The sequence below is a fragment of the Anthonomus grandis genome, chromosome 10 (assembly GCF_022605725.1).
Source record: "Anthonomus grandis grandis chromosome 10, icAntGran1.3, whole genome shotgun sequence".
NCBI classification, from domain to species: domain Eukaryota; kingdom Metazoa; phylum Arthropoda; class Insecta; order Coleoptera; family Curculionidae; genus Anthonomus; species Anthonomus grandis.
This window is the reverse complement of record NC_065555.1, coordinates 8,517,632-8,532,463: the sequence shown is the minus strand read 5'-3', so window position 1 is coordinate 8,532,463 and position 14,832 is coordinate 8,517,632. Positions and strand designations below refer to the sequence as shown.

Sequence of the window (14,832 nt, the reverse complement as noted above, 5' to 3'; positions counted from 1 at the left end):
TATACTGGGTGTTCCGTTGATCATGTTACAAACTTCTAGAACAGATAGAAAACGTCAAAAGAAAAACAAAAGTTCATATAAACATGGGTCCGGAAAAGCTTCCTCGCTGCTGAAGTAATCCAAATCACGCCTGATATTTTTAACCACGTCAACCTTAATATGGTGCGTAGATACAATAAATGTATCGATCGTGGCGGCCGGCATTTTGAGCAATTAATATTTTAAGTTTATTTTTGTAATACCAATCTGTATATTTTTTCCTAATATTCGTCTACTAACTTTAGTTAGTCTTCATAATAATAGCGAATAAATTACTGTTGTGCCAATAGGTAAAAGAAAATACTGTTTGTATGAAATGATTAAAAAAAATTAATATCCTGATATGCCTAAACTATTCATTATCTCATAAAAATTTTTTTTTTTTCGTTGAGTTTGTAACAGGTGGATCTGCCGCTGCATTTTCAATGGAAAATAACACTTTGCGGCAAAACTCTACGGACTTTGCTTCTAGCATTCTACAACAGTAATTGGATTTTGTATTGTCCAATTAGACCAAAGTTTCTTTTGAATGAACAAACAAATCTAAGTTGATACAAAACAGATTAGTAAAAATATTTATTAAAAGAAACAATTGTTTACAAGACAACATAGGTGACATATATATATTCCTCTCTTGATATTTAAACTTTGATCAGAAGGAAAAAGAGCGAATATTTAATTTCACTAGATATTCTCCCAATAAAATATACACCAGGTTAGAGGCACTCCTCAAATTCATCTTAAAATTCTCTTTAAAACACTAAAATTCCCCATTTTTGGTGAAAAATACACCGAGTCGTGCAACACTGATTGTGATTGGATTATCCAAATCTCTGACAGGAAAAGCACTAAGTAATTCTTAAATTGCCGCTGTTTCCGTCCGTTATTATGCGTCTGATTTTTATAAATTTATTTATAAATGGGGTGCAAAATTTTAAACAACCGTATTCTAACTTAATAAAATAATCTTAGAATTTTTAATATTAGACAACAATTGTAGCGCTTCAAATTTTAATAGTATTAAGCGTATCCGCCCCTTTAGATTTGGCATTGTACCGCGCTAAACGCAAACCATCACTCGATTGACTTGGCGCATTAATCGCAAGCGGTAGTGTGATTCGGCCTTTAAATTACTGATTATGCTTCATGTATTATTTTCGCTTGTGACAGTTGACAGTTTGTGTGAGCAGTGTACGTGCACTTGCTTTGTTTACATTTCACATTGTTTATTGTTTTTTTAATTTATTTATTAAGTAAGTCAAGTTTGTAAATTAAATGCATGGTAATAAATAATAATAATACTTATGTTATATGTTTCAGAAAGAAGAGAACTGAATGTTAATATCTTAATATAAATAATGGATAAAATTGAAGATATGTCACACTCTTATACTTTAAGTGATCCTTATGTTGTGTCTGTAGAGGAAATGGAAGGTAATTTAATGTTTTTATCAAAATCATTAAGATATAGGATATATCTTTCTTAGGTTAAAAAAATACTTGACAAAGACCACCTGGAGGCACTAAATGAACTTAAAAATATAATTCACGAAGTGTTAAATAAAACCTATAACAAATAAAGTGTCAATGCTTAGATTAAACAAGTTACAAGAAGCCTCCTTGGCTGCCCACTACCCTGCAAATTTTTATTGGACAAAAAAAACTGGTGGTCAAGAATTCACTTTATAATAAATAAGTTCTTAACTAGAATTTGAGAATAACAAGTAAGAACAGTGGAGAACTTATATATATTATGTGTTTTAAAAGGTGGTTGCAAATTAAAAGAGAGAAACTCGGTTATCATATTTTTCAAGTTTCAATAAAAAAAACCTAATTAAAATGGTCTTAGGTTACAATTCTCAAAAATAAAGTAGACTCCAAACTTTAATTCTCAACCAGTTGGTTAAAAACTAAAAATTGCAAAAACTTATTGAATAAAAGAAAAAAAATTGATTTTGACAGAATTTACTTTTAAAAACACTCCAAGCCACCAAATAATATATGATAAAAAACAAAGTAATTTTTTTATAAAATTGTAGACTTTACTAGGCTTTTAATTTTTTTAGAAGTATTTTTTTTTTAATATAAAGAGTATTTGTATATTCAGATGCTCTAATCCATAATAGGTACTGCACCTGTAAGAAATGGATGTAGTAAGATGATAGATTGATTACAATAGTCCTTTTGTAGCATGGCCCCCTAGGTCTTCCGAGCTCACACCTCTGGATTTCTTCCTAAAGGGTTCTACCAAAAATAAAGTTGATAAAACCAGTCAACAAACATTAGAAAAATTGAAAATTTCTAAAAAAGAATTACAAAAAGTTTGCTTAAGAAATAGGAAAATTTATAAAAAATGTATTTGAAATTATGATGGTTTAGTCAAAGATAATGACTTTTAGTACCATTAAAGGATGTACTTAAAAAATAATAATGTCTAATTTTAGTAATACAGCCTGTATTAATATTTATCAAAATTAGAACTTAACCCAACTAGCAATTTTAGTTACGGCTACAACATTGTTTGACTAAGTATATACTTTATTCAAGTAATAAATCGGTAACTGGTACCAAAAAAATATCTTATAAGTTTAAATAACTGCCAAGTAAAAAATAGTAGTAAGAAATACGTAATATTAACTTAATACTTGACTATATAGTATTTATTACTTTGCGGTAACTATGATGGTAGCTGATAGCGACCTGACCTAATTACCTTTACAACGTCGTTACTATAAAGTGGAAAATATTGGTCGGTGGGACGATTAAATGGGAACTTTTAAGTAACCGCGATTACAAAGTTAAATTTCAAGTTCTTGCGACTACATAGGAACAACAAAATATTACCACACAGTAATACACTTTAAGGTAATATTATCAGTAACAAGACCGAAATAGTTACCCTTATTTCTTCTTTAAAGTAATATTTACCACCTTGGCTATTAAATCAAATTACCTTTAAGTAATTATTTCTACTATGCAGTAAAATATACTTTATAGTAGCATTTTTTTGAAATAATTTACTTATTCCTAAGTCATTTTTACTTTGAAGTAACAAAAGAAACTTCTTGGTAACTCTAACAACAATTCGCCATATTTTTTTAAATTATTTGACTCCATTTTCTGAAAAGGTATTGTACGATTTTATGAATTTGCTAAAATCGGAATACTTTTACATTTTATGCAATTTTTATTAAATTATAGACTTCTTATATTCGTAGCAGTAAAGAGGAGTGAAAAAAATTATCTACCTTCTTTAAAAAATTAAATTTAAATATTTAGACTTGATATATTTTTTCGTTAAAAGTCATTATTTTAATGAGGCGATCTTTATTTTCGTCCTATATTGCCTATATTTAACAGTAAAATTTGCTTCGTTTACATTTTTCCACTCCGGTAAGCGATAATATCAGCTATATTAAATACAATATGAAGTAGATTAACCCCGATACAACGCCATCACTTAGAATAAAGACGGACATATAAAATTATTTGTGTTGACAAAGAAAGAGAATCAAAATGTTTGCATAATATTGTCTCAGTAACTAGCACTGCACAATTACTGTGACATCCCGAAAACCACTATGGGACGTTAAAAAGAAGTTCCCGGGATGATAGAATTACCTATTTGCTACAACAAAATCATTCCCAATTTTGGTAAAAAAGTGGTTACACAACGGTGCCTAAACGGTTCCCGCGACTAGTAACTACGACTTGAAAGTATTCTTTATAGTCGCGATTACGTATTGTTGCCAAAAATGCTAGTTGAGAAGTATCTTGTATAACGAGAATTCAATATAATTTAACAGATTTTAAATAAATAGTGTCTTAAAGTTAGTTAACTTTTGAATTGAGAAATATAAAATCCCCATTAAAACATAATGTCTATGAAGTATTAAATTTCTTATTCTGGGCAAAATGTGCGCTTTATAGCCATACAGCCTCCTAGCAAAAATAAAAAAGATTACTCAACAAAGAACCAAGATATTTGCTTGTATCCATCCTAAATGGGATATCCTGTAGTCAGATTCAATCTATACTAAGTTGAAAGTTGCTAAAAAACTTAATACTAAAACAGGTACATTAAGTTAAAATTTTGATAAATAAAATATAGAGTATTGACTTTTTTCTCAATAGTGATGATCTCATAGTATGAAAAAATATATATGCAAATGCATATTGTACAGCCTAGAAGAGTTTCTTTTGCAGAGATAGTTTTTTTGACAAGCTAACAAGGTGTTCTCATAAAACAGTATTGTCACTTTTCCCTGGGTCATTTATATAAATGAGGAATAAAATGGGGCATCGGGAAAATTTGAAGAACTTGCATTCAAATGCTTATACATAAAAAGGTCACACAAGGCCTGCAGCTGCCACATGATCTGAGTTGTCATTATTCTATCTTATGTGTATTAATTGTTTGCAGCACAATCCACACATTAAAAAAAAACTAAATTAATTGAACTATTTTAGATGAGTCGGAGCAATTAGCTGCAGAAAATACTGATGATTCAAATCATGGAGATAAATCAGGAGTACCACTAAGGGAACAGGATCGTTTTTTACCCATTGCAAATATAGCAAAAATAATGAAGAGAGCTATTCCACAGATTGGAAAAGTTAATAATAAGGTGAGTTTTACTTTAAGTATAGAGAGCTTAGGGATGTTTTGGAATAATTTTTAAAAATAGTTGTATATTTCTGACCTATGAACAGTTACAATTAAACTTATATTATAAAAGTTTAAATTACACTTTGCCTTCATATTGATAAATTGAATTAATTTCACATAAGCAATTCATTACACTGTGATAACTTTTTTCCTACAGATGCAATGTGTAGAATATTATAAATTTCACTGTAGGACTGTTTTCTTACTAATCAGTAATTCACACCTAATAGCAAATATATTTACAAGCAGAAATTGTTAATAGTTCATAATACAAATTTTGTTTATTTATTTTTTATATTCTAAAGTATGAACTTATGTATTTATAGATTGCAAAGGATGCCCGCGAATGCGTACAAGAATGTGTTTCAGAGTTTATCAGCTTTATCACGAGTGAGGCTAGTGATAGATGTCATTTGGAAAAGCGGAAAACAATTAATGGAGAGGATATTCTATTTGCCATGAGTGCTTTAGGTTTTGACAACTATGTAGAGCCTTTAAAATTGTACTTGCAGAAATATAGAGAGGTTAGTTTCTAGTTATATAGAATTTTTATTTAAGATTAACATTTAGTTAAAGGAAAATTCTTAGTATTAGTATTAATCTGTGGTTTTATTAATTTAGGCGGTCAAAGTAGATAAAAACCTGCATCAGGGCTATGAAGAGATTGAAGTAGAACCATTCAGTAAGTTTCTTTTTCTTATAATTTATGCATTTAGGTAATAGAATAAGGAGGTTTGAGTAGAAATCTTTTTAATCTTCTGTGCTCATGGTTTTGTAGTATGACAAGTGCCACATTTTCTGAATGTCAGGAAATAATGTACTATAATTCATCTTTATGCCAAAATGTTCTTTTCAGTTGTATGTGCAGTGCCTTGCAGCAAAAAATTACTTACCTTTATTCCAAATTTCGTACTTTTGGTGCTAAGGAGTTCCGTTATTTATTATTAAACAATATTTTATTCATACTTAAAAAAAGGATGTTATTTTATTGAAAATCCTTTTTTATGTGGCTTTTTTAAACTAAATAAGATATTTCAATAATAGGACACCCATACAATCTGCTGAGGTTTATAAACGTAACGTCTATGACAGGAAGAGCTATCCATCTCAGTTAATTGTAAATATTTTTCTATGTAAAAAAAACAATCCATTACTAATTTTTCACAAATAAAAAGTTCAATAATGCTACTTGAAGATTCTCTAGTAAAGGTATATGCGGCCATATATTTTTCCCTTCTATTGGCAAACAAATTTGAATTGTGTAATTATGAACTCTGATTCTAGTTTAATCAAGAGCTACTTTATTATTGTCTAAATATTATCAAATCCTTTAGCGCAGAAGATTTGAATTAAGGTAAATTAAATCGGTAATTGTTGACAGATGATAACAAGGGAGGGGGCTATAGAATTGTTGACATCAACATTTTTGATGTGAAAAAGCAAATATATGAAAAAAAATTGTTGAAGATTGATGACAGGGTGGGAGGGCGTGAAAAATTGTCTTAAAATTGCTGACGTAATATGGGAACGTCCCTTATTCTACAAATTTATTAAATATCTACCACTTTAGTACATAACTAGACATGCCTTTCAATTAATCTTTTTTTTTTAATTTTCAGCTACAACTTCAGCTATAGCAACAACGGACAGTGAGGGAGCGGTCATTTATACCGTTCAAACCAGTTCCTCGCAAGAATTTACATTGGGCTCTAAAATAGTTTAATTTTCTTTTCAGTTTTAAGTTATTTAATTTTGACATTTAATATTAATAGTGTGAAAGTAGGTATGTTAGTCAGTTACTTGAGAATATACAATGTATATAACAATTAATAAAATATACCCCATAGTATGTTTTATGAAAATTAATTAATTAATAATTCCACAAATCCGAATTGAACTAACTTGATTTTTTGGAGGTTAACAGTTTTATTGATACAAAAAACTTAAAGCACCTCATTTTAATACAGTCTGAATAGAGCTATGCAATAAGAATTTGATTTTTGGGGGAGTTGCATAATGGTCAAGTTGCCCATAGAGATGAGATGGATTTGTTATGATATAAGTAATCTTGGTCCCTACATGCTTTACAAGAATAAATCTAATAAGAATGACTTAAATTTTACACTAATTTTATGTTTGACTCACATTTATCATCACTCTTTTAATGATTATTTGTTATTAATTTAAATTCTATCAATAAATGAATTCTAATTGTATTAAAATATTATCCATCATTTTGCTATTTTTGTGTATTATTCTGTTATTTACAGCCAGAGTTTCATTTCCTTAATTTCAAAACAAACCACAATGGTATGTCAAATGGGAACCGCCATACCCAACACATTGTAAGAAGCATAAAATTGTTTATTCAACTATATGAATAAAAAGGGAATTCATTGACATACAAGCAAATAGTAATCCAAAATGTGTGGTTACAATGGATATTTTATCAACCTCAAACTTTGGTTTTCTAAATAGCCACCCTATAGTCATGAAACAAGTAAAATTATTTTACTTCAAGAAAAAGGCTTAGAGCATAGGGGCATTTAAAAAGCCAATTTTTTTTACAGTCAATTAAAGTGAGTTTTAAAATGAAAGCATTATATGTATAGTATATGATATAGAAAATTGAGGAAAGTGCAATATAAAAACAAAGCTTCAAACTTAACCCTAATATATTTTAAAATTATGCTCTACAAATCTACAGCTAAAGTAGCAATCTCTTCTTTAAGTTCGTTAAAAGCCTCTTCATATTCGTTGTGAGAACGAATTAGGACTGTCAAACAGCCCCTTTTCACTCCCATTGCAGCACCCAAATCTTTTCTACTAGGAATGTACACATATGGGATATTTTTGTCTTCACATACTCCTGGCAGATGGCACATAATATCGACAGGACTTACATCACCGGCAAAAATTACAATTCCAGTCTCTCCTTTTCGTATGCGAGTTTGCACGTCTTTTAGTCCGCATCGCACGTACGTCTTTTGTTTGATCGCTAAAAGAAAAAAGCATTTATTTTTTGTTGCTATTTAAACTTCAAACAAAAAAACTGTTCTTAAAAAGTAAGTATTGAAGGCTATATATTTTTTTTATGTATGAGTGAACAAATTTATAATCAATCTTAGACGATAGGATTTAGGCTCCTAACCTAGAGAGAAAAGCAATACAACTGAGATACAGATGAGGGTGATCAATATTGAATTTAGGTATTTTCTTCTACAGTTAGCACCCTTCTTTTTTGCTTGGAGAGAAAACTGAAATTATCGTAAAATGTGGTTTAACGTAAAACTTTTATAGAAGAATAAGCCTAATCTGATTCTATTTAATAAAACTAAAAGAAATTTTAATTTAAAAAAATATTTTTTCATAAATTTAATTTGTTTTTTGCCCAAATTCTATTGCTGGAAAAGTTAAAAAGTGCTCAATCAACAAAACATCAATTGCATTTGGTGCACACTGGTTTATTATCAGTAAAATAATAATATTTTATTAAAGGTTTTTACAATACTTATATTTATATTGAGTTATAATTTTAGTTATAATATAATATTATAAATTACTAACACAAGTCAGTCAGTAACTTGCTAACCTTTTACAAGCCTCAATAGAACACGATTTTATTTGCCAAATCAACATTATATAATATTTAAATTTTGAGTAAATATTTGACATAATTTATTTGTAAGTAGAAGTCAATTCTTAAAGTGGAGTGGCTATAATAATTTTTTCAAAATATAGTTATAATAATTTCAAAAAATCACAACTATGTAGTGCTAGAGTCTGATGATGATGAGTGAACTCATTGAAATGCATAACTCTTGACAAAAGATTGGCATTTTCATTTGTAAAGAAAAGTCTTCCTGCCCTTCCCAACCCACTATATGACATAAATTATACTGCTAAATTAAAATAAAAAATGTTCTAATTAATCTGTAACACCATCTCATTAAAATACCTGTAAATACAGCAGTTTTTATTTTTGCTTGACCTTTGTGTTTAAACAGTCTTTCTCCGCAATACCCCCAAATTTTTTTTATCAGATAAATTGAAATTTGGCATTAGTAGAGGCCCCAAAGAAAAACACTTATGGTATAAATAAAAAGTCAGTTTAAAAATAATATTTATAATTATTAAGATAAACCCACCAACTTGCACCTTTTAACTTTAAACCTTATGTGCAACATAACTGTAAATTACTGATTATCAGAGGTAAAAATTCCAGAAGATGTGCCATGTTAGTGAACAGATATACCAACAACTTATTTCTCACTAGCTTCACTATTCTGACTTCTATCTGTCTATAAAACTGAACCCAAAGCAATATGATCAATAAACACTTATATGAAAATAATATTCAATTCACTCCTCTTATAGTAACTCTAAGTAGTAACAAAGATGGGACAATTGACTAAGAGACAAAACAAGAATTAATTGCCATCCTCCTTCCCAGGTATTTAAAATGTCCCACAGTTAACAACATTTTCATCAACAAAAGAATCACTTAAATCTACTATAATAATCCTTTTAAAATAGTCAACAACATTATTGATTAGGCACTCATAAAAAAATTATCAAAATCACATTTTTTGTTAAAATAAGGGTGGCATACATTCAAATCTGCCGCTGCTTTGAGTGATGGCTTTGACTGATATTTAAAAAAAATTGAAGCATTCATTTATTCATAATTTTAAAAGTTAATTGACTATTTGAGAGGCGTTTTACTTGAGCATGTTGTTTAAAAGGTTTCTTGTATGTATGTGTAATTAGTGAAGGGACATCCTGTAAATGGTTGTAACAAGAATTAATTAAATTAAGAAATTTCTGGCTGTGACTTTTTATCTTCACATGAATGTGCAAATAATTAGAAATCCTGACTTACAGAATTTGCTTCAGTCAGGTAGGTATATGAGTGAAACCTCTTATTAAAATTTTCAACATGTTCTAACCTATCATGCCTTTCAGGTATAGAATAAACCAAAAACCAATTACACTGGAGACTTAGCTATGCATCCTAATAGTTAAAAAAGTAAATCGCTACCTTTCTTCAGCAATTTATAACACTTTTTCGCCAATTTTTTAGAAGCCATGGGTTTGGCTATAACATTGCAATTTGCAACTTTTTCCTCATAGCTTAATTCGACTTCAGCAGGTTGTACTACACTCTCCTCTGCAGACTCTGTTTTAATGTTTGTCATGTTTATGAAATAAAACTATTTTTTACCAGGAATAATTATTATTGATATAGGATTGACCTAAAGTAACAACGGTGAATACTGAAAACACGTGCACATCAAAACAATCACAAACATAAAATTAGAGGTTAGAGTTAGAGGTTCAAGTTGAAGCCGTTGTGGAATGCGGTTGCTGTCGGTTGGCGAAAATTGTATGCAAGGTCATTAAATCGCAAAATGTAAAGAAAATAATACTTTTAGTATTTTTTTAATAGAGTATGTATTTATTTAATACAATATATGCAGCAAAATCAATATAATAATTATATACAATATATAAAATATTTTAATTTTATTATATGTATTTGTATACAGTGCTCTCATTTCAAAACGAATCACCCTTAATAACTTTTTAAGAAAAAAAGGTAATTGACAGAATTTTGTCAAATATACAATAATTAAACCTCCCCCTGTATATCTAAATTGACGTGTCTTTTTTTTTAAGTTATTAAGGGTGGTTTGTTTTGAAATGAGAGAACTGTATCGAAGAAAGAATTATATCGAAATCCAATAAATATAACATAGTATCTACTAAATATAACAATTAGAGTGGCAGAATTATACTACATAAAAAAGTTTAGTTTTGTTTAGTTTTTAAGCTATAGAGTGCATTCAAGATAAAAGAAACAAATTAGGCTTTTTGGTGGGCCATCAAATCCATATATACGAAACTTGATATTCTTTAAAGTGTTTTAACCACTGCCAGTGATCTACATAGATTGCTTTTGAGAAGAAGGATCTTTTTGCTAAATTTCATATGGGTTAAAGGCTAATTAATAGGTATTAAAATCACCTGTACAATGTGCGATATATTCAATAAAGTTTCTCATTTCTGCGAAATAAATATTTCTTCAAGAAATGTGATTGTTGATGATATTGAAAAAATCAATATAATACAGTGTTGATTACGCCGTGGAAAATGGTATAGAAATCTTATATATTATGTAAATTATCTGTCCCTGAAAAAAGTTCTTCTATTTTTTATCTAATAGGTAAAAAAGCTAGGAATACATTCAACCACATGCGGAGTATCCGCAACATGCAACATGAAAATAAATATAAGTTTGCGAATAAGACTGTTTCGTTGTTATGTATTTTCTCTCCTGTTACATGGTGCAAAACCTGGACGCTGACTGATACCACCTGAAAATGCCTAAAAACATTTAATATCGGCACAAACTTTAAATACCTCGGATATATAGTAAAATCAATGGAATAGTGGAGTAAAAGCAGAAATCAACATCAGTAAAAACTATAAACGCAGCGTATTCTGCATACGTAGTGCAAAACGAAAAATATATAAATTTTTCTTCGTTTTCTGGCTTTGTGCTTGGCATATTTAGCGACTTGTTCTAAAACGAAAAATATCACCTAATACAGTCAATATTATTGAGTAAAATTAAAGGCAGAGGAAGTCCGGGTCGTCGAAGAATAATATCCTGGTTGAAAAAACTCAAGCACCGCATTATTCAGATTAGCCGTTAAGATGATTATCTGGACCAATGTGATCGCTCATATCCAAAAAGGATAAGCACCAGAAGAATAAGATTATCTACTATAGTCCGATTACCGAACAGATGGAGTAAATGATGTGCGCGAAATATAGGCCCGCCCATCGATGCAACCTTGCAGATTTAGACGAGGAGAATTATGCCTACTTATTTTAAATTATTTTACCGTACAGCTTTGCTTTGTAAGCAGCTTTTTTTTTAATATAATACGGTCGCCTGTGAAATGGGTCCAAACCGATTTTGAGGTTGTGCCAGGTAATGATACAATAATCCCTTTTAAGTATTTTGTAATGCAAAGTTATGTTAATATATTGGGGTTTACCGAAAAGGGATAGGTAATCCTTCTAAGTAATCGTGCCAGGTCAAACATTTAGGGTGTAATTGGCCAGGTTCATCAGAACCGAGCGCTACCTGAGCGCTAGAAGTTTTGCCTATAATAGTAAGGACTAATAAAAATTCTCATACCTGTTATATATATGTTCATAATCACTTCCTTTTCAGCAATGGTCAAATGTTCTCGTACTCTTTTCTTGGGGGGTGACAATGGGGGTGTACGTGGCGCGTCAGCCATTATTTGTTAACAAACAAATTAACAAATTAACAAAAAAATAAACACAATCTCAACTTTTCAATATTGCGAAGATTCAAATATTGGAATAGCAGAAAATTCAACCAAAACGATCTAAAGCCGCTCGACTAATAAAATTAAATAAAACCACAAGTCATGAACCCTATCGAAGCTCTAGGCCACACCTCCGGCGCAGAACGATCACGTGACCACTCCTCGACCACTGTTCGGTAACCCAAGTATAATCATAAAAATTATATAAAAGTATTTAAGGAAATACGTGAATTTTTATTATACAGGATGTCTCCAAAAGGTCTTTTACAAAATCAAAATAGGCTGATTTAAAGCAACTTACCTTAGTTAGAGCCGAAAATCTCCCGATTCCGACCTACAGGACGGTAACATTAAAAAATCAAAACAGATTTTTTTAAAATTTATGAACATATTTTAACGTATTACTTTAAAAATTTGTATCCAGGGGTTTTTTGGAAATCCAAATATGTACACCCTTTCATTGTGGCGATGAGAGGGCGCTTTGCACTGCACTTTTAATGGTTCAAAATATCCATGACTGTTTTCACAGTGCCGTTTCTTACTTTTTTGTTGAAAAAAAACAATTTCTTCATCAATTTTGAACAAAATAGTCCATTTTGTTAAAACTCACTGAAATTAGGCATTTGCACGATAATTCAGCTTTTAGATATTCGATGTGAATGGTATATTTTATTATTTTAAATAAAAATAATAATTTTTTCGTTTAAGCACTGAATTAATTTATTAAACATTACGGATTTTATAAAAATTGTTCAAAATGTTCCCCATTTGCACGAATACCGAGTTTTACAAGCCTAAGAAAATTAAAATTATTTGCTTTAAACTAAAATTCTGCATTATATACAGATTGTTTCAGAATATATAGGCAATCTTTCGGAGTTTGATGACGAGCTTGCAAAAAAACTAAAACAAAACGTTTTTTTCTTATAAGCCTTTATTTCTACGGAGCTTTTAATCACGAGAAATATAGGGTATCCATAAAAGATCTTTACCATATATTCCTGAGATCATAAATAGTCCGATTTAAAAACAAATGCACCTTAACATTAATTTGAGAGTAGCAACAACAGTAGCAACACCGAGGTTCTCGATGCTGTCTGCACGAATTTTTTGAAGTCTCTGTGCTCTGTCGATTTCTGTCTGGTTCTGGATATGTTGGGTGGTTTAAAGGTTATGTTTTTCTCTGTATAGGATCTCATTTTCTTTTGATTCTTTTGCTATGGCAGATACAGAGGTAAATAAACATTTAAATAATATGTAGAAAACAGATACAACATATTTATGTTTTGTTCTAGTTGACCAATGCCTTAAAGGATCTAAATCTAAAAATTCAAACAGCCAGCTTGAAAGAGAGGAAAAAGGTTATGCAGAATGTTGTAAATGTTTTATCTAATCCAGGTAAGTTATTTTATGATATTTTACATGTACAAGTATATTGATTATAACTCAACACTATATTGTGCTATTAAAACTAAATAAAATAGGCTATGAAATTGTCCATTAAATTTACTTTTGCAAGTGTATTGAATACTATTGAAAAACATCCCTTTATTTGACCTCTTGATTGAAAATCTATCTACCCTAGATAATATATGTTATTAATAGTGGAAACAACAATAGTACAAGAGCGCATAGTAATTTTTTAAATCTCATCTTTATAAAAACTTCATTTACAAAATAATTTTTAAGAGAAGCAGCAAAATGTGTTTATTAACATGTCACTGGCCTTTAATACTTTTGCAGTAAATGAACATTTTTTTAATAAATCTTTTGCTGCCAAGTGTTTGGTGTAATAATATTTATCATAAGTTACATATTTTGTTGGGTATTAACTACACTATTTCAGTAAATTTCAATTTAGAAAATTATATAAAAATTCTTATCTATATTTAAAAGTATGTAAGATGTATATATATAATAGCTGTTTTTTGCAAAACAAACACAGAGTTAATAAGCTGTATTAGCCAATTCCCTACTATAGGTGACTTTCAATCAAAGAAAAATAAACCAATTTTGCAGTGTCCAATCTCAGTTGATTTGAAACCACACTAACAGCATAACATCCTCTGCCCAGTTCTTGTCTCAATGCTGATATATGGTCACAAAACTTCAGTTTACCATAAATAACAATCCCAGGATATCTGTCCAATTCTTCATTGTGGATTGTTAACATGCTCATGGTCTGAACATACAAACTTAAAACTTAACAATTTAGTCTTATCTATATTTGTAAATCTTTATGCAGATGACACACAGCTGCTATCCAGTTTTCATCTTCATAATGCATGTCAATGTATGCAGCAAATTAATGAGGACTTAAACTCAATACTTAAATGGTCAAGACAGCATGGGATGATTTTGAATGCTAACAAGAGCACATACTTACTCATAGGTTCTAATACATTAAAAAAAATTATTTCTTCAATCTAATTTCACTACTTTGCATATAAATAACAGTGTCCTCCTTGTTCAGCATCAGCAAAAAATCTTGATGTCATTTTTGATGAGGTCGTAAACGTTCAGGTATATCTCAATAAAAAATTATCTTGCATGGATGTTTTACTTAAAAGTTTGTAGCAATTTAAATATTATTTGCCCAAAAATATCAAATTAATCCTTGTGGAGGCTCTTGTTTGGTCACAGCTAGATTACTGCAATGTTGTTTTTTACAATTACCTCACTCTTGAAATGAAGAACAAAATTCAGCTCAAAACGCCTCTATGAGCTTTGTTTTCAACATACAAAAATTTGATCACA

General features: G+C 29.8%; 3 protein-coding genes across 5 annotated transcripts in view; 2 read left to right on the top strand and 1 right to left on the bottom strand.

Moving 5' to 3' along the window:
- Window positions 1-1,215: 1,215 nt before the first annotated feature.
- On the top strand, window positions 1,216-6,574 carry LOC126741040 (nuclear transcription factor Y subunit beta-like). The gene is made up of 6 exons (XM_050447312.1): window positions 1,216-1,292; window positions 1,360-1,473; window positions 4,510-4,667; window positions 5,035-5,232; window positions 5,330-5,390; window positions 6,328-6,574. The coding sequence occupies exons 2-6, from the start codon at window positions 1,398-1,400 to the stop codon at window positions 6,429-6,431; spliced, it is 597 nt and encodes a 198-aa protein (XP_050303269.1). The 5' UTR covers window positions 1,216-1,292; window positions 1,360-1,397; the 3' UTR covers window positions 6,432-6,574.
- A 791-nt stretch (window positions 6,575-7,365) lies between these two features.
- LOC126741041 (H/ACA ribonucleoprotein complex subunit 2-like protein) overlaps window positions 7,366-14,832 on the bottom strand; it is a 59,568-nt gene continuing 52,101 nt past the window's right edge. For 2 of the 3 annotated variants that reach the window (XM_050447315.1, XM_050447316.1), the window contains exons 2-3: window positions 9,750-9,963; window positions 7,366-7,706 (exon numbers count right to left, since the gene is read on the bottom strand). In XM_050447315.1, the coding sequence (XP_050303272.1) occupies window positions 7,402-7,706; window positions 9,750-9,906 (462 nt within the window). In that variant the 5' untranslated portion in view covers window positions 9,907-9,963 and the 3' untranslated portion in view covers window positions 7,366-7,401. Of the gene's footprint in view, window positions 7,707-9,749; window positions 10,024-14,832 lie in introns of those variants that run through there. The other variant, XM_050447313.1, reaches the window with a different exon arrangement.
- LOC126741042 (eIF-2-alpha kinase activator GCN1) overlaps window positions 13,204-14,832 on the top strand; it is a 42,953-nt gene continuing 41,324 nt past the window's right edge. Inside the window, 2 exon segments of the mRNA XM_050447317.1 lie at window positions 13,204-13,309; window positions 13,371-13,473. Coding sequence (XP_050303274.1) covers window positions 13,295-13,309; window positions 13,371-13,473 — 118 coding nt within the window. The 5' untranslated portion in view covers window positions 13,204-13,294.